The following is a 20,596-nucleotide window of genomic DNA, read 5'->3' on the forward strand; positions in this document are numbered from 1 at the left end:
TAGTATTTCTACTAAAATTTGTGTATGATACCGCATCTTTTGAGAACACTGTACAGCATTCTTTTTTATGAATTATAAGTTAACTGTTCGTTCAATCATTTTTTTTTTTTTTACATTATACAGTATTTGAGATATCCTGTTCTCTGTTTTTATGTATAAACTCACTGTAAACCATCGTGAAGAGTATTATTCGCTAAGTTCTGTAATGCCGTTTTGCGCATAATAATATTTATTTATTTATTTATTTAAATAACATATATTCATTAACAGGATCGCAGGTCACGTGGTACTGTCCAAGAAACGTAAAAAATGTAAATATCTGAGAAATATACTTTTATTTGTAAAAATTTATTATCAAAACTATAAACTGACAAATCACAGAAATATTAAAACAAACTACAAAAATTATCGAGTACGGCATCCATAAATACAGCAGATAAACATGTTTATATCAAAAGAAATTTTAAACGAGTGACGATCACTGCGTCCTGAGCATTAACTGGCTTTGGTTAAGAACAACATCAGTAAGAAAGATAAATTAACACATCTTCAACGAAGTTCAGTATTTGCATCCTTTCACGTACTTTCTGACATTTTTCCCTCTGCAATGTTTTTTCCAGGCAACCCTAAAGAAAACATTAAGAAGAAAATTAAAGAGAAATATGCAGAAACCTTTACACTTCAGCTATTAATAACAAAGTTATAACTTGTGTGACGCAAGTACTACTAAAATGTTTAAATTTTTAAGGAACAAAGTGGCTACCGCGAAGTATGTTATCAATGTTACTAGACAACATACTTCGAGCAGTTGCTTGGATGTACTTTGCTATTATTACGTAATTTAAATTCAAAGATCCACATAATGAGCGAAATATAAATACTATTGTGAACTCTTCATATCTACAAAAGGACTGATTCCATATTATTAGTTTAGGAGTGTCATAGTGTCCTGTGTAAACGAAAAGGAAGAAAGGTAGTAGTAAAGTACACTGTACTGTTGATACTCACCATGCAGAAAATTTGTGACGGCGGTAGATGACTTTGGAGCATTTAATATCATCGTCAATATTATCATCTCGGAGCGCTGAAAGAAACCGAATGAATTGTATAATGTACAAATAACATAAAACGCTCAAAAATCAATGATTGCTATTTCCCTACCAAATCTGAACACGTGCAAAGCTCTTGGGAAAATTTGTTTTTAAAAGCACATTCTCTTTAGAATTTTTGCTGAAATGTCGAATTGTTACCAAAGAGGCAAAACAACTGAGCCTTGTAATGTGCACGGGAAGTGCATTTTCTTATAGTAAAAAAACGTGTGGAATATTTCCTATTATCAATTAAACATTCTATAAACATAATTTCCTCATTCCATGTAAAAATATCAATTTAAACATTTGCATTTCAAAACCTAAATTAAACAATGCTTCAAGAAAATGGCTCTTTAAGTGTCACGTTTCAAATGAAAAAACTTCAGTTGAATTCTTAAAACTTGAATTACGAGTACAGGATCGATTGCAGTAGTCGTCATTTAGGAACGCATGTGGCTTTTCAAGATTTTAAAGGACAGGTCATTACAACGCGTTTGGCAGCACTCAACAACAAAAAATCATAAAAGGATATTTGACCTTTACTACCGCCTTTTAAGTTTATCTTACAGTAGTATTTGCCTAACCTACGATACGTAGCTCTTTATGGATCCCCAACATAGTTTGTGAAAGTTGTATATTCTAAATAAAAATACTTGTAATTAGAAAAAGATATAAAACAAACAGTTGAGAGCATTACTTACATTTACAGTTCATTCTGCAGTCATTGTGAGGACCAGGGGGAGAACACCAATATCGGTCATTGATCTGAAATCAAGAAAGGAAAGAAGAGATCATTGAACACACATTCCTCTTACCAAACGGTGAATAACTGTACTTTATGGGCTTCTTAGTTATTATCGATACTAACACAAATAGGATCGATACTAGTCCTCAGAGAAAAAATGAGGAAATTGCTGAAAAGGCTATTAGTTCTCTTAGATGTAAAATTTTACAAGTCAATTGTATATAAAAATAACAGATCGTCGTTCCCAAACTGAGAATTTAATAAGAAAGGCTACGTCAAGAATAGTTATATTGAAAAATAAAATATAACAAATCAAATAAATTGAACAAAGTGGATTGTTAAAAAATATGGGGGAGATTAAATTAAGGAGAGGGCTAATCGAAAGCAAGGGAGAATCATGGGGAATTTCTGCCCGAAATGTCTACCAACAGATAGATAAACACTCAGCTATAAGTACCGTAAACAAATCTGGAGGTCTAAAACGGGTAGCAGTGCCATCGGTGAATGAGCGACAGGGGGCGGGGGGGTCGCTCGAGAACAATAGAGAGATGAGCCGAATTAGTCAGAACATCAGTTTGATTGGAGACAAACAGAAGTGAGCACACGACTAATACTGTGGCCAAAACAATAGGGCTAGCGTCTGGTAGTCTGCAATAGCTGGTCTCGAAGAAATTTATGGTAGGTGCGAATCTAGTAACACGTGTCTGTAGGAATGTCGGCCTATTTCAAAAGAGAACAGACGGCCTGGAAAAGGAATAGTGATATTAAAATGGGAGGTTGAATCTAGCAGGGATGGACATAGCATGGGAAACCCACACTAGCAAATAATTGGGATGTAAATTTAAATATTGAATTACGAGTGGTTAAATTTCTGAGCGAAGGTGGGCCAACACAAAAGGGCGATACACAAATTAGGAAAACAAAAAGAGAGCGCGCGCAGCCAAGAAAAGACACAGAGTTGAGTTGTATGTGGGTTTTTATGAAAATGAGTTAGTAGGACACAAAAAGTTGAGTATTTTGTCGGTGTTTGTGGAAATGGGTTAGTAAAGACAGGGGAAAGTTGAGATATTTGTCGGTGTGGGTAAATATGAGTTAGTCAAAGACACTGAGTTGAGTTTTTGTTGGTGTTTTTAATGTTAGATAGGAAAAGACACAGAGTTGAGTTTTTGACAGTGTTAGTGGGAAAATGAGTTAATAAGTTGTGTAGGGTTAGATAAGTACTCAGGTCAGCAGTTGAGAAAAATCTGACAAAGTTAAGATGAAGTAATAAGTTGTGTAGGGTTAGATAACGTCTGAGGTCAGCAGTTGAGAAAGTTCTGACAAAGTTAAGATGGAGTAATAAGTTGTGTAGGGTTAGGTAAGTCCTGTCCTGTCCTGTCAGCCAGTTGAGAAATATCTGACAAAGTTAAGATGGAGTAGTGAAGGGTGAGATAAGTTTAAGTACAGTCAGTAAGTTAAGAAAAATTAGAGGAGTTTCATGATAGAAGAGAGCAGTCGCGTAGTCCGTCATCGGAAGGCAAGGGTAGTGGCCCGTATGCAAAACGAGTGAAGTGTAAGGAGAAACAAACCTGTCCATCATTGGAAAGGAAGGGTAGTGGCTCGTATACAAATGAGTGAAGTGTATGGAGGAATAAGCCTAGTCCGTAATTGGAGGGTAGTGAAAGTGGCCAGCGTGAAAATAAGTGGTGTAAGGAAAGAAATAACCCTAGTCCATCATCTGAAGGCAGTGGTAAAGGCAAAGGCGCAGATAAGTGAGCTGAGAAGGTAAAGTTGTAATCCCGAGCCCGCCAGAATAGCTGAACCATAGGCTAAGTAGCAGTATGGAAGACCAGCCCGTAAATTCCTAAGAGACTCAGTGATGCCCTATCCAGACGTAGAGTACAGCCATTGAGAAACGTAAAGCCCTGAGATGAATGCCCTTGGTAAAGGATGATGCCATTCCCAGACAAGGAGCTGAAGGCCCCAAAACGGAGAAATCCGATTCGTAAAATTAAGTAAGTGACTAGTTATAAGTTATTCTCACTTACCTATAAACGACTGTAGGAACTCTAATATCAGATTAGTAGATGTTTAGAAAGTTGTTAAGGGAAGGATGTACAAAAATATAAATATACATACATAAATATAGAGATAAGTCAGATGATAGTAATAGTTTTCATTAATGTATAATTAGACATATGTAGAAAGGCAAAAGAGAGAAATTGATATTTGTTATTAGTTATTGTCTAACATATATGTATGATATATTTTGGAAGGGAAGGGCAGAGAAATACAGAGAAAGAAAAAGAACTTCTGAATGTAGCTAATCCTTTGGACAAGCATTAGTTCAGAAATTGATGTCAAGTGTATGATTTATCTTGATTAGAGAAAGTTTGTGAACTTATATTGCCCAAGAAAAAAAAGAGCACTAATTAAATCAGAAGTTAAGAGTGAAATTCCTAAATCAATTTATAAGATAAGAATTTGATTTACATAGGAAAAAGGGTGTTAACTAAACCTCTTAAGTATTTATTGTTCATGTGTGAAGAAAGAAGAAGCTATAGCAGGTTTAGTAAGGATATTAAGTTTGTTGTGTAGAAAGAAATAACCTTTCTAGTGTAAACCCAATGAATTAATTTGTATATATATATATATATATATATATATATATATATATATATATATATATATATATATATATATATATATATCTGATGCTACATACGCAAAGTTGAATAATATTAGTATGTGCTTGAGTTTTGATCACTTTATCATTTGTATATATATATATATATATATATATATATATGTAAATAAACTATGTTATGTTATAAATTAACGTGTGTTTTTGTCATTCTTGAACATTTAGCCTTTCCGAAAGGAATTATACGTAATTGGGAAGTTCCTTTGAATCTGGAATTCTCCTGTGAAGTCTAAGTGAGATGTGTAAGTGGGGGTATAAGAAAAAAAAGGTCTATATATATATATATATATATATATAATAAGGGAACAAAATAAAGAATATTGAATATTAAATAAATTCACAACAAACAAAAAGTAAAGATAAAGAACAAATTTCCCCCCACAGTTCACACTGAGAACAATGTGCTATAGTTATGGTCATGGGTTACCAACCTCAGCGACCATAGCAAAGGATAAGCGAAAGCGTAATTATCACAGCAATAACAAGTGGCGCACACCGTCACAAGTAAACGGTAATATGTATAACTTTTCTAAAGAAACATTTAATGTGTAACACGTTTCAACAGATTTTATATACATTACGGTTTCAATGAGTGCTAGAAATCTGTTGGAAAAGCTAAATAAATTACTATTATTTTGATATACTATATAGGAATCCTTGCATGTGATAAATTTGGAATAGCATTTGTAGCATGTTCGAAAAACAAGTGGAAGCTCGAAAACCTCAAATATAAAGGGGCTCCAAACACTCAAGCTATTGCTATGCACCAGAACCTACATTTGCAGAACCAGGTCCATCATTAAAATTTACCAGACACATGTATGTACGTGTCCATTTCGACCACCAATAACAGCGTAACCTTCATCCCAAACCAAGAATTTTCAAATGCATAATTAGTATTAGCATTAATAGTGGTAAATAATGCAGGAAAGCAAGCTTATATGGCATGACCCAAATCAATAAGAAAAATATAATAAAAATAAAAATAAGTCAATAACAAAAACACTTCTGATATCTACTGTCCACCCGCTCTAATAGTTTGTCCAGTTCTTCCGGTCAAGTGGTGTTAGCAGGCGCAGGTGCAGATGCAATTCAAAAGCATTCAACCGAAAATTCCTGAAGACATGCTTCTTAATAACACGCTTGGAGAATAGCAGAGTGGTGCGCCTTCAGTTCATCAAAAGGGATCCAAGACATTAAAGGAATATAGACTCGGTAGGTTATGGTTGTGTTACGTAGCATCGTTGATATATTTAAATAGTTTAAGCTCCATACTTCGCGGTTCCAGGAAGAATAAGCCAAGGATGTTGTTAGTGCAGTCTTTCAAATAATTTTTGGCAAATTTTTGGAAGGCACTGAAACTTTGATGGTGTGATAGGAGTGGCATTTCATTTCCACGTGAGCCATCATGTGCTAGGCTGATGTTTCTTGACGAAGATCTTGGTTGGGGTTACAGAGAAACAAAACTCCTGAGTAGATACTGTTCAGTACGTTCTTAACACTGTCAGCAGGAACAATCATTGAATAGTTGCCAATCGCACCAGTAAAGAGAGAAGGGCAGTCCGTCTAAATTAGATACAGGAGTCGTACATTACAATAAGTATGAAAACACTATTAAACATTACACTTAAGGTATTATTCTTAAATTCCCAGTCTGTACACTGAGACATTATGTCTGACATGCGTTCATCAATATCATTAATAAATATAAAAAAAAAAAAAAAAAAAAATGGGCCCAGCGCTGAACCATAAAGTGGTCCACTAATAACAGGACTCTAAGAAGAGCAGCGTCCATTGAAAACTGCTCTCTGTCTTTTCACTTTCAACCATCCCTTTACACATAGAAACTTGTCCCCAATGCAACAAACCTCTAACTTATAGAGCAGTCTTTTATGTGAACAATAGCAAAGGTTTTCTTTCTGAAATATAAGTACAAGTTATGATGTCAAATTAATTTTTGGTTCCTGATCTTTTGTTACTGTGCCAGAGTACGCAATCAGGTCGGTCAGAAATGACGACCCTTAATAAATGCATGCAATGATTTCAGTATAACTCTCTTCCTGGCTATATGGTTGTGCATTACTAAGGCTTCGGATTGATGAGTTTCAGCTTGGTCTGTACAATTTATTCAAAGGAACAAATAACACTACTTCTACGTGGCTTGAGTTCATCACGCTACTCAAGGTGAACTGCTAAAATGAAATATTGTAACCTCACCTCAACAAATACATCCCTCTTTATCTGTTTGCGAAAAACAATTCTAAATCGGGCGACTGAACTTTACAATACGGATTCCCAAACACAGAGAAGCTAATCTCACCGGCCCTCGTCGGTATCACACTTGGTATTAACACCGTTCCTTGAGAAACCACTTCCTCCACACCAGGGAGGAAGTGATTTCTCGGGCTTTTTCCACGAGCGAATCCCGTCAATGACTCGAGAAATTCCTGGGTCTTTTTCACAACGTTGTTGAGTTTTTCGGTCTCAGAAGACGTTAGCACGGTTTTCTACAGAAAACTCTAGTTTTTCTTCCAACACATCGAAAATCGACCACAGAACTTACGCAATGTATAGACAATATATGCTACGCATTATGACCATTCGCTCATGCGCCTATAACCATACAAATAAACAACAAAACAAACAGTGAATCTGTCGTGATGAAAACTCATTAACAGATCCTAAAATTAGTGAACAATTGACGAAATTATTAATCGCTGAAATAAAGTTTGCAGAATTCCAATTTTCTTTGGAAAACCAAAAAATAAAATAAAAGGGATGAGGAAATCAGTAGGCTATGCAAATTTTGCCCTGAAATTTATTCATTTATTTTTAATTAATCTATTATATTTGATCCTCTTTCCTTTCGGGCAGGACATACCTTGGCGCATTATAGCCTTAGTTGCTAATGCGCCAATAAAACCCAACAACAAACAAACAAACAGGACATACCTGAAAGATTCCGTGATCGCGGCTGCCATCTCCGTTTCGAGGTGAAAGAGCTTTCGAATTGAAATTGCTTTCGTGTTTTGCCAGGCACACATCTGCAAAACAAAACCACACTTAGCAAAAAGGAACAGTGAAAAACAAGGGCAAATGTACAAAAAGTCATTAAATCTTAAGCGTACACAATTTTTTGGACAAAAATATTGTTGAATTCAATGAAGAAAACATATAAGTTTTTTTTTTGTTTTTTTGTAACTGTGCAGGTATTTTCAATTTTTTTCCCATAAGTGCACTATTGCTATAATATTAGGGTTACCCGTAATTGATTACATAAACCCGTATTTGTGTCTGTAAATTGTGTGTATTGTCTGGTCGATTTGTCTGTTTTGCAGGACGAAAAACCTCAGTTTCTGGGGGAGAATACCTTGCTATCTACGCCTGAGACAGACTAACTGAGCCACGGAGTAAAAAAAGCTCATTAGAGGTCCTCATGTCATCGATGGGGTTCGAACGAGGGCATTTTTCCACCCGATTTGGGGAGGACGGTGACAAGGCAACTGTGCTACACGCCCAGACAACCCATTTCCAATAACGAATATTATGAATATACCTTCAATACGTCACTTTAGAAAAGAGAAAATATGGCTTAAAATATCTCTTTTAGAGTGACATCACCGCCATTCACTTCCATACCTTGTGTCGATCTCTTTTGGCTGCTACGATGCATTCAATCATCATGGTAGACTCCAATGAGGAACAGTAGATTACAGCGGATACAGCCTTCCATTCTTCCTGCAGGACCATGGCCAGATCAGCTGCCAATGTGGGAGGTGTTGGCCTAGTCCTCAACCGGTGTTCCAGTTTTAGTTCATTCCACAATTATTTCATCTGCTTTTTAACTTTTCAATCCATTTAAGTTAAACCGTTCTTCAGAAGTATATCGATTAGTCCTTATGACTAATCTGTTCGCCCTGCTTTGAACCCTCTGCAGAAGTTCTATATCTTTTTTTAGGTACAACCTTCAGAACTGAATAAATATTCCCAATGCAGTCTAACTATCGATTTTCCCTTTTACACAGAGGAAAAATGACGTGCTTCTCTCTAGTAGCAACGATTCTGTGAATCATAGATCGAACACCCTGTGCCTTGCTGCCTGTTTACACTACATAAAAGCTTTAATGTCAGATTTGTCATAACACTTTAGCCTTTTTAAGTTGAATCACTTTTAGCTCCTGTTCCCCTCGCCCACACCCCAAGCTTATATTTGACACCAAGAGTTTTATTCTCCAAATGCATGAACTTATAAGATTTTCTCGCTGAAACAAACATCGAATTGTACAAAGTAACTCTCAACGGTGATTATCACGATAAAAATGTTAACGTAGTGTCGATGTTAATGGATTACCTGAGAACCACCTAAAAACATAGCAGTAAGGACATCCCATGAGAAACAGGTCCAAGGAATCACCCTACCTCCTGCAAACGTCATCGTTGGAGCGATGCACCCTGACAATAGACATTCTCCAGGCATCCCATCCTCCGTAGCCCAGCCACCCATCTGATAGAATAAAGCACAGCGTGGTTCGTCACTCCATAGAACCGATTTCTAATGCTCTCTGGACTAATTACGTTCGATGCACCATGCAAGGCGATACCGTTGATTTTATTTGGTGATATTGGGCCTATGTTTCACAGCTGTTCTCCGAAAACACAGCCTTCGTGGGAAGCACAGTTGGTAGGATTTCCTTCCTCCCCACACCAGGTGGAAAGACCTGAGTTCAAGTACCGCCGATGACAAAACTCGAACTCAGGACTTTTTCTCAATTTTACGTGCTTTTTTCACAACATGGCTGAGTTTGTCGACCTCAGGCGAGAGCTGCATGTCCCCCCCCCCCGTGGAAACTGGGAATGCAGAATACACGCAATTTAGAGACAATATTCACCCAGCAATATGGCTTTAGTCGCTGATGCTCCTAAAAGCCTACTATAACAACAACTGAAAACAGAGGTTGTGGAACTCTGTATATAGTGCGTTCATGCAGACCATGACCCCTGGCAATGCCTCAGACTCCTTGTTGATGTTTTGCACGATGTCTGATTAGATTACCGATAACCCCTGGTCAACTGGAGTGATCTTCTGGTCTTCCTGTGCATGATCGTTCCACCGCCTGGGTTTTGGTGGAACGGTCTCGGGTCGATTTAATGATAATATCACCGATGCTCGACTTGGATAGTGTACGTTGTCAGCTGTTGCACGAATCGACCAGTCAGGAATGCCACATCGGAAAAAACACCCCTCTTGAAATCAGTTAACTGGACTGTACGTGTCATGACAAGAACAACTAACTTGTGTCGCATATGGTTTCCTTGCATACTTGTCTGAGCCACTTGTTTAATGGGTCTATGTTCATTGGCTGGTTCACTAGGGCTATGCAATTCTGATGAATGGGTCGAGAATTATACTGGAAGAGATGTCATAATCTATACTAACCAAAACTAGAGTTCTGTTTCTGTAAGGCAAGCGTGATTAAAACTTTGTATTTCAATTATCTAACTGAAGAGTATTTTTTTAGAAAACTAGAACCCTTTTGGATGCTTCTCTCGAATTTTATCTTTCACTTCTGGACTTAAATAACAACATAGGTAGCATTTAACAAAATAAATAACAAATAAAATCTGACGCTTGCTGTAAATTGAAACAGCATTTTTGGGTATTGGTGAGGCTGCGAAATGTGACTTTTATTCGTAAAGATTACAGTGGTTTGGTTCCGTCAATTTATTGCAACTGCTTTAACCATGTATCATTTAGTTGGCTGTGTTTTTACACAAACTGGGATGCTCTTTCAATTATACTAAATGCTAAGGCATACGTCCGTTAATCAACATCCATTCACAATTCGACCTCAATTCTTTTGAACTAAATTAATTCTTCCCCTTTTTCATTTTCCCTTCTACTCTGCTCTATTAACAAGCTTTCTTCTCTTGAATTATTCTGAGAATTACAATCGGAAATAGTTCTATTCCAATGTTAATGAGCGTTACCTGTTATATGAAGTTATAATAATATAATACTGTTATAAGAATCTGTTATATTAAGAAAGAAAGCATGCTAAAGGAGTATTGACGGTTCTAAAATCTTTCGTGTTGCCTGTTATAATAATAATAATAGCTCGGCCCACGAAAAGAAAGCAATTTCCCGAGATCGAAGGAGTCATGGTCGCCATCCAAGATAAGGTAATAAATATCAGGAACTACAGGAATTACATCGCCAAGGACCCACGAGTAACAGATGAGACATAGCGCCGATGCCACCTGGCTCCGGAAACAATCCAGTACATCCCTGCAGGATTCAGGGTGATCACGCAGACTGAGTACACTCACAGACACAGCCAGATAGCCAAGATCCTGCCTGACAGGATAATACATCAGAAGCTAGCGCAAAAATACCAGCTGATCAAAGAAAGTTTACCGCATTACAAGTACGAGCCTCAGGTCCTACTAGAGACCTCTAATCACAGACTGTACTGGAACCGTACCGTAACCAAATATAACCTCATCGACAAGAAGGAATTGGCTACCTACCTGATCGACATAGCGGTGCCTAACATCAGCAACCTCCAGAAAACACACGAAGAAATTGTCAGGAAGTATTCAAATCTAAGACGGGAAGTAAAGTTATGTGGCATATGGAACAAGTAATGACCATTCTGATTACCGTGTCAACCACCGGCATGGTGCCAAAGAGCCTCCATAACAAACTAGCTGCAATAGGCCTTCCCGAGAACAGTTACGTGGAAATCCATACAACTGCGATTCGGAACACCTGTAGGATAGTAATAGAGTTCCTCGACCAATAGTAATAATAACAATACTAACCGGACACGACCAACCAACCCATGCACTTCGTACTTATCCGTCACTTGGTGGCAAAAAACCCATAAAGGAGAAAAAGTAATAATAATAATAATAATAATATGTGATGAATGAAGGCAGGTTGCAACCTACATCTATCACTAGACTTTCACTTAATATCCAGTTCTTTCTACTATTTCTTTTTCTTCTACTTTGAGCACGTATCAGAAGAAATGAAATTTATTTTTTCCACGCATTCCATTTAGGAATCAAATGATTTAAATTTCTCATTCAGGAAAACCAAAGTAAAGGGAGATAATTCTACTTACAATCAGGTATCAGGGACTTCTGGATACCAGATGATGCCAATTTCTTTGCTAGCTCGCACGCAGAAAACTTCTTCGCTGATGCTACGATAGCTAGTCCCAAAAGACACAACACGATACATCTCATTTTCATTTTCTTACTTTATTCTTCGCCTGATAGTTCTGTCCTGTCTTCTTGTGGTCCACCCGGACACATTCGTATTTATACCGCTCTTAGAGCGAATTTCTTCTGATCCGTGAAACCATAAAAAATGACGTCGTTTTGGAAAACCCCCTTTAATGAAATAACCGTGGAAAACACGCAAAGCTGCGCAAACACGGATAGACGTTAATGTGATTCCAGCTGACAGTTACCCAAGATTTCAAAACTAAATTAAGAGGAAGTTGCATTTGTCTCGTAAATATAAAAGTTTAAATGATTGAAAATGAGGATTTGTTCACGAAAAGAGGAAATCCCCTCTCTCTTTTGCACAATATGCATTTAGACTATAACATTTAGGGGGTTTAAAGGCTGTGTTATCTGCCCAAATTTCACCGTAGTGGAATTGTTTATACGCTAAAACTCTGTACTGCAATCATGAGTACTTCTCCAGTTTGGTTAAGTGTTGATATTACAGGCAGCATGGAAAAAGATTAAAGAAAACAGACATTGGTGGGTAGTGGTAGAGTTTCCTTTGCATGTATAACGCTTGTAGAAAACATTGGGGAATCTTAAAACAGAGTGTGAATTCCAGAATTTTATTAAAGTAGTTGGTTTACATTGAGTAATTTAAGATTTTGTTTCCACTGATTCACAGTCATACAGTTTACTACAAATATCTTCCTGTAGCCTTCTGAACTTTTAGTAATCGTTTTGCGTATAAAAAGTCAAAGCTCTTTGCAGCTTTATGGGCTGCCAGAAAAAGAACTGAATCTGTTTAATTTCCGTCGAGATGAGAGAAATTTTAATATGATTTTTTACGAATCATGGTCGAATCAGTCCGTCCTGATTGTTTATTACATGGTATTGTCTAACACAATCTGTGGTTTGCGTCCAGCAAACAGAGTAGATTGCTTGCATTTACAGACAATATTCTGGTTCTGAATGGCCGTTGGTGTCGTGATGTCAGGATGGTTAGAAGTCACTCCTTACTCATTAGAAGTCACTCATTAAATTCTTTTCAGGATATTGGATATTGGTACCTGAAATGGGCAAACCCAATCATCACCCACCCATCTATTTACTATCTTGTGAATCACATTATTACTAAACTTAGCAATTGTTTCTTGGGTCATAAACGTAACCTTACCACGCTCTTTGTACTGCAGATGACCAGAAAGAACGGATACTCTCCTATTTCATTTCGGTCGAGAGATGTATGAGAAAACAGTGGGCTATTGCTGAAAGTTTTCAAATTCTAAAGAGCAGTGCAGAAAAGTTCGGAAATCTGAAAAGATGTTTTCGATCCAACAAAATAACTGTCTTCAATGTCTTTAATCATATTTATTGCAGGATGGAGGTCTCCTTAACAAATAATTTTGATGGAAATGGACCATAATCTGTCACGCTGGTCCAGTGCCTTCTCGCTCCTGTAGCTTTTTATATATATATTTCTTTCCCAAACGCACGGAGATAATTGTGTGTTTACTGTTTCAGTCATTTCAAGAATAAGACAACAGCAATGATATTGTTCGAAAGAAAGCAAAATCAAAAGAAATAAATTTTGATTTCTTTTGACCACCTCGACCTGAATGAGATTTTAAATGGGTGGAAGCATAGTTTCCTTAAGGGAAGACCCTGCCTGAAAATTTTTGCAAATTACTCTGACGACTTTGTAAAGCAGTGGGATGAAAGAAACAACTTTAATTAAAACTGAATGAATGACTGCTTGGCATGTAAATCACTTGAAGTTCAGTGATAATTATACATAAAACCTGGGATTGAAATTGAAAATCAGACTAACCAATTATGTAGCTTCTTTACATATTTTATTTTCTGTTGCCTATTTCAGAAGTTGAGTAAGGATAAGATATTGCCTGGTTATCACTTCCTGCTGAGAGTGGCTTCATCTCTTCAGAAATAACCACTTTAAACTGGAATTGAAACGTGGATGTACGAAACGCTTAACGGAATATTTTTACTGATTTATAAATGACGGTAGGTTTCCTTATTAAATTCTCTAATGGTTGTCCACACTGCATGATTTCATATTGTAATATTTACGAAACTATTAACTCTTCAGTTATCGATATTTCTCATTGAGTTCTGTTGTTCTGGATTAGAAATTTTTTTGGTTATCTTCAGATTAAATTACAATATTCTTAGAAAATCGGCAAAAATTCAAAAAAAAAGAAAAAAAGTTGAACTTTTTTCCTGTATATACGGACCTTTATATTTATCAAATTATCACGGTATTAAAAATTATATTATATATCTTGATTCGCGCTTATACCATACTTCATTGAAACGGGTTCTATTGCTGCACTCGGGTATTTTACAACATGGCTACTTCTGCCTCTCGTTTGTAATCTACGTTGCCATTTGACAAAGGGCACAGGAGCTTTGTGACATCTATCCCCACGGTTGCTGCGAACACATGTTGGTATTAATATTTTTTCACATTTGTCAAAAAAGAGTAGGAGACCGGCGGAATTACTTAGCAAGTACAGGTCACTGTTGAAAAAAAGCCGTGAATTAGGGTTGAATTTGAAAGTGTCTGCAATTCTGCCCAGACACGATAGGAGCACTTCCTCCTCAACGTGATCACATTTTTATTTATTTATTTTTTATTTATTTTTATTTTATTTTATTTATTTTTTTTTTTATTTTTTATTTTTTTTTTTTTTATTTATTTATTTATTTATTTTTTTTTTTATTATTTTTATTTTTTTTTTAGGTCCTAGCCACTGAAATCTCAGGAAATTAGGTGGCAGGACCTGCCAGAGTGAACTATATTCAAGTGGATACCTGGTCTGCCTCCACGGGGCGAAAGTGGGGCAACGTCGGGCCTCAGTAGAGGTCTGGCAGCTAAATGACCAGATGAACAACGGTACAAGGCATCACACATATACAAAGTCCATACACTTTTAAATCTCTGGCTTTTCCAGTAAACTGGTTCACATACAATGTAACCTACGCGGAGATGGGGGAAACCCCTGGTGCCGCTTGACCCTAAACACACTTTACACTTTACACTTTACACGATAGGAGAGAGTATATGATGAGAGCCTTGTCGATCAATTCGGCCCTGGAGGGATTGTGCAAGGCTCAAGGGGTAGAATTTTTTTCAGCCTGGACTGTACTTGTTAACTGGAGAGATTGCTTCTACAGGGATAGGATACACTTAAATAGAAAGGGTGCAAGAATTTTTGCTGATGCTGTCGAGGCAGTGTTAGGTGGGTCGGAAAACTGCTAGTCGGGGGGGGGATACAAGGATTAATAGATTAACAGTAGCCACTGGCAGAGGTGGAAGTGATTCTTGCACTGCTTCTATTGAAATGAGCAGAAACCTGAAAAACAAGATGCAGGATATTTCAGAGACTGCTGGGAGTCATTGCGGTACAAGTAAACACATGGGTTGTGTTAGGGTAGCTAAGAATAGAAACAGGTGCATGTATACCTGCGTGTACACCAATGCTAGGAGTTTGGTAAATAAATTTGATGAATTTGAGGTATTGCTCAAAACATCAAAGGCAGATATTGTTGGGATATCAGAGACGTGGTGTCACACAGATATAAGTAATGTGGAACTGGAATTTGGGGAATACAATGTGTATAGAAAGGATAGACAGGACAGGAGGGGAGGAGGGGTTATGCTATTAGTTAATAAACACATAAAGTCCAAGGAAGTGAAGCCAGTCGACATCGATGGACAGGGCAATGTCGAGTCAGTTTGGTGTGACATAAGCATAGGGAAATCAAAATTGACAGTAGGAGTGTGCTATAGGCCTAATGACTCTGATGAGTATAATAAGATATTGTACAGGGAAATAGAGTGGGCCAGTAAATCAGAGAGCCTTATAATGGGGGATTTTAATTTCCCAGATATTGACTGGAATTTGTGGGTTGGTCACTCGCACACTAGCAAGGCTTTTGTGGATTTATTGGATGATTGTTTTCTACATCAGCATGTTCGTGAGGCAACAAGAGGGAGCAATACTCTTGATCTGATTATCAGTAGTGATTCTTCATGCATTAAGAATCTGCAGATAAATGAACCACTAGGTGGCAGTGATCACAGTATGTTGAAGTGGGATTTACTCAAGGAGGTAACTACCATCAGAGGTAAAGGGAAGGGTTTTTGTTTTCGTAAAGGCCACTATGATGGTCTAAGACAGTATTTAAATTCTATACAGTGGGACCAACTGATGATGTTACCAACAGCAAACTCAAAATGGGAAGCATTCAAGGAACTAATCTTGGAGGCCACCAGGCTTTACATACCAACTGAGAAATATTGTTCAAGGTTTAGGCCTAAATGGTTGTCAGATGAACTAATGAGACATGTGGCAGAGAAGAAAAATGCATGGGATACATACAAATTAATGGGTGACATGGAAGCCTATGATAGATATAAGCTGGTCTGTAACCAAGTCACAAAGGAGATTAGGCAGGCAAAGGCAGACTACGAAAAATCCTTGGCAAAGGATGCAAAGAAAAACAGAAAAGAGTTCTTTACATATTTAAACTCAAGAAGGAAAGGGATGAATCAGATTGGTCCACTGGATATTGATGGTTCAACAGTTGAGGATCCTGCTCAGGTGGCTAACAATCTAAACGAGTATTTTGCATCTACATTCACGCATGAGGAGTTATTCAGGAAGGAGAATGATGTAGGTAAAGTAAATATTGCCAGTGAGCTGGATGATTTTGTAATAACTGAGAGGAAAGTGGAGGAGAGATTGTTGAGGATAAACATAAAAAAGGAACCTGGGGTGGATGGGATCTATCCAGTTATATTAAAGGAGGCAGCAAAGGAAGTAAGCAAACCCCTAGCCATAATTATGAGAGCTTCTTTGGACTCAGAGGAAGTACCCATAGACTGATGATGTGCAAATGTAACCCCAATTCACAAAGGAGGATCAAAGGCTGACACAAGTAATTATAGACCTGTTAGTTTAACTTCTGTTCCAGGAAAATTAATGGAGGCACTGGTTAAAGAAGCACTGCAGGATCATCTAGACAAGAATTCAGTTATAGCTCAGAGGCAGCATGGTTTTGTTAAGGGCAGGTCTTGCCTGACCAATTTGATTGGATACTATGATGTAGTCACAAAAGAACTGGATGCAGGGAATAATTTTGATATTATATATTTGGATCTTAGAAAGGCTTTTGATACTGTTGCACATGGAAGACTGCTGCACAAATTGGAGCAGTGTGGCATTGGAGGCAAATTGCTGCTATGGATAAGGGGTTGATTGAGTGGCAGAAGACAGAGAGTAGTAATCAATGGACACTGCTCAACGTGGACTAATGTTATTAATGGAGTTCCTCAGGGTTCAGTGTTGGGTCCGTTGTTGTTTTCGGTGTTTATGAATGATATTGATGATGGGATATCAAGTTTAATGTCCATGTTTGCAGATGATACAAAGGTTGGCAGGGTTGTTAAGGACACTACTGACGCTATGCTGCTGCAAAAGGATCTGGAAAGGTTGAACAGATGGGCTGAGAGGTGGCAAATGAAGTTTAACATTGACAAATGTAAAGTACTACATATGGGAAACAGTAACCCCAGAGCAACGTATCAACTCTGCGGTACTACACTGACAGTGGCGGAGAATGAAAAGGACCTGGGGGTAATTGTGCAGGCAGATATGAAGTTCTCTGAGCAGTGCAGACGAGCTGCAAGAGTAGCTCATGGTGTCTTGTCAATGATATACAGGAAGTTTTCTAGCAGGGATAAGGAGGTGATTATTCCCTTGTATAAGGCAATGGTTAGGCCACATCTTGAGTACTGTATACAGGTCTGGAGGCCTCACTTCAAGAAGGATGTAGAGCTGCTGGAACGGGTACAGAGAAGGGCAACAAGATTAGTGAATGGAACAAAGGGTTGCTCTTACGAAGAAAGGCTTAAGTTTTGCAAATTACAGAGTCTGGAGACTAGGCACCAGCGAGTTGATCTGATAGAGGTGTATAAGGCTTTGAATGCAATGCCAATGGGATTCTTCATCTTGCTCAGAATAATCACCTCAGAGGGCATAAATTCAAATTGAGGAAGGACGGATGTCGGATAGATGTGCGGAAATTTGCCTTTGGCCAGCGGGTGGTTGGTTGGTGGAACCGACTTCCATCACTTGTTGTTGAAGTTGATAGCCTAAACAAATTTAAAGCTCAACTGGACAGGTATTTCGAACGAACGGAGGGGTGAAATGGGAGTGGTGTGTGTTTTTTTTTTTTTTTTTTTGGCTGATGCTGAATAAGCTTGCTTTCTTGCATCATATGCCTCTACTAATGCTAATGCTAATGCTAATGCTAAAAACGCCATATCTCTGGAGGACTTCTTACTGACGTTGTTGAGGTTGTTGACAGTTCTTAAGGCTTTCCTTTTTGTAAAACTTTTCATCACAGAACTTATCAGGTTAGATGCCTAATTTATTATAGATCTGGTGGCAATTGGCCAGAAACATGTCCCTCAGGGAATCGATGTTTGTAAGCGTAGCCACAGATGGAAGCAGGAGTCGAGGTTTTCTCCACTTGCCTTCTTTGGGCGAGCGATTAACGGATATGTAGATGGACGATCAATTCGATATGTGATAAGCCGTGATAACGTGAGTGCATTTCTGTTCGCGATGAGAAGTCTCTAGGGAGTGGTGCATAGGTTAGCTTGGAGGATGGATCTCGAGACAGTAAAGGGTGGCTAATGTTCATCCATCTTAACAACCAATATTCCAGATTGATGTACTTGTTTAGGTGGGAAGCAGGAGCAGATGACCACATTTCAGGTGTATAGAGAGGGATATCAAATTATTATAATTATTATATAAGGTCACCCGTAACTCATTAGTATTAGTATTAGTATTAGTATTAGTAACGGCCGCATGGTGCAAGAAAGCCTATGGCTTATGCTGCACCAGCTAAAAAAAAAAAAAAAATCCGAATAAAACAATGATAAAAACAAAAAATAAATAAATAAATAAAAGAAATAATAATAATTAATAAATAATAAAAATAAAATAAAAAATAAATAAAAAGGAAATTTAAACCAATCATCCTATGCGCTTCCCTTACCCGAAAGTACTATCCAGATGACCTTTGAATTCCCCCAAACTGTCGGCCTCTACCACCCATGAAGGCAACTTATTCCAGTAATTTATAACTCGCTGGCTAAAATAAAACTTCCTGCAGTCCAATCTAAACATTTCCCCCCCGGTAACTTGAATTTATGTACCCTAGTTCTAGCATCATTTATAATCTTGAAAATTTTGTCCTCATTCATTTTACTGATGCCTCTCAGAGCCTTAAACACCTCAATCAAATCTCCTCTAAGGTGTCTAGTTTCCAAACTCTGCAACCCACATATTCGAAGTCTTTCTTCATAAGGACGCCCTTTTGCCGATCTCACCAGGCGAGTTACCCTTCTTTGCACCCTTTCAAGAAGCTCGATGTCTTTCTTCAGGTGCGGTCTCCATACTTGAACACAGTATTCCAAGTGTGGTCTAACATAAGCCTTATATAATGGGATTATCACGTCCCTATCTCTACTTGCAAAAGTTCGATAGATCATCGATAGGACACCATGGGCCTTCCTTGCAACCTGTTTACAATGCTCAGAGAATTTCATGTCTGACCGTATCGTAACACCCAAGTCCCTTTCCTCCAGTACTGGGTTTAGTTGAACTCCACCAAGTGAATAAGTTTTTTTTGGGATTACTGTTTCCCAGGTGTAATACCTTACACTTTGTTGGATTAAAGCACAGCTGCCATTTTTCTGACCATTCCTGAAGTCTATCTAGGTCTCTCTGAAGAAGCTCAGCTTGACAGCGATCGTTAACTACTCTATCTGATCCTTGGTGAACCCCACTTCTTACATCAACCCAATCTGAGGAATAGCCATTTATCACAACCCTCTGCCTCCTGCCCTGAAGCCATCCTTCTATCCATTTAAGGATTTTCCCAGTGATTCCAACCTCTTCCAGCTTATAAAGCAACCGCTCATGTGGGACTGACTCAAAAGCTTTGCTGAAATCTAAATAAACAATGTCGAAATTATTGCCTAAATCCAGCTGGTGAGTGACCCTTTCGAAATAGCGAACCAGATTTGTTAAACATGATTTTCCCTTTACAAAACCATGCTGAGTATCCTTGAGAATTTCAGTTCGATCCAAATGATCCTGAATTCCACCCTTGATCATTGCCTCCATGATTTTCCCTACTGCTGAAGTCAGACTGACAGGTCGATAATTTCCAACTTCACTTTTAGAGCCACCCTGATGTGTGGGAGACACATTTGCACTTTTCCAATCCAAAGGAATCTCCCCAGAGTCTAGTGATGCTCGCATAATTAGCCTCAATGGTTCAATGCACTCGCTTGCCGCCTCTCTTAAGATTATAGGGTATATTCCATCAACTCCAGGAGCCTTACTGGTCTGTAGGCTCGAAAGTTTTTTCATTAAATAATCTTGCGAAATTTCAATATCATTAATTACATATTTTTTAACTTCGCTCCCACAATTTCCCATTGCCACAAAAGGATTTTCTTTTGTAAATATCGATGCAAAATAACTGTTGAGTTCATCTGCAACGGCAGCTGGTGTATTTATTACTATCCCCTTTCCCTTACGTAAAGCTCCGATCTGGTTTGTCCTGCTCTTCTTGGTATTTATATATGTGAAGAATCCTTTATCCCCTCTCTTTGCTCTGTTTGCTAGTGATTTCTCATAAACTGCCTTTGCCTGTCGAACCTTTTCTGTGGCTCTATTACACATCACCTTGTAGCTGTTATAGGCTTCAGTACTTTTTATTGCTCTGTAACCT

The 20,596-nt window shown here is 37.9% G+C and overlaps 1 protein-coding gene and 1 long non-coding RNA gene across 2 annotated transcripts in view; both read right to left on the reverse strand.

Moving 5' to 3' along the window:
* The window catches only part of LOC150077741 (uncharacterized), a 254,842-nt gene that overhangs the window by 83,746 nt on the left and 150,500 nt on the right, over positions 1-20,596 (reverse strand). The window lies entirely within an intron of this gene.
* On the reverse strand, positions 515-11,770 carry LOC150077743 (lysozyme c-1-like). The gene is made up of 5 exons (XM_090385165.1): positions 11,647-11,770; positions 7,472-7,563; positions 1,793-1,856; positions 1,009-1,084; positions 515-626 (listed from the first exon to the last, which is right to left on the reverse strand). The coding sequence occupies exons 1-5, from the start codon at positions 11,768-11,770 to the stop codon at positions 560-562; spliced, it is 423 nt and encodes a 140-aa protein (XP_090241291.1). The 3' UTR covers positions 515-559.

The sequence above is a fragment of the Mastigoproctus giganteus genome, chromosome 11, assembly GCF_048544385.1.
Source record: "Mastigoproctus giganteus isolate SK-2022 chromosome 11, ASM4854438v1, whole genome shotgun sequence".
Taxonomy (NCBI): Eukaryota; Metazoa; Arthropoda; class Arachnida; order Uropygi; family Thelyphonidae; genus Mastigoproctus; species Mastigoproctus giganteus.

What these genes read in the sequence shown, in the direction of transcription:
- LOC150077743 (XM_090385165.1), bottom strand. Translation starts at nt 11,770, where the DNA reads ATGAGATGTATCGTGTTGTGTCTTTTGGGACTAGCTATCGTAGCATCA. An exon ending in CTGCAGAATGAACTGTAAAT is followed by an intron (nt 1,085 to 1,792) that starts GTAAGTAATGCT and finishes GGTTTCTTTCAG; the next exon opens with CGCTCCGAGATGATAATATT. An exon ending in CGTCACAAATTTTCTGCATG is followed by an intron (nt 627 to 1,008) that starts GTGAGTATCAAC and finishes TGTTTTCTTTAG; the next exon opens with GGTTGCCTGGAAAAAACATT.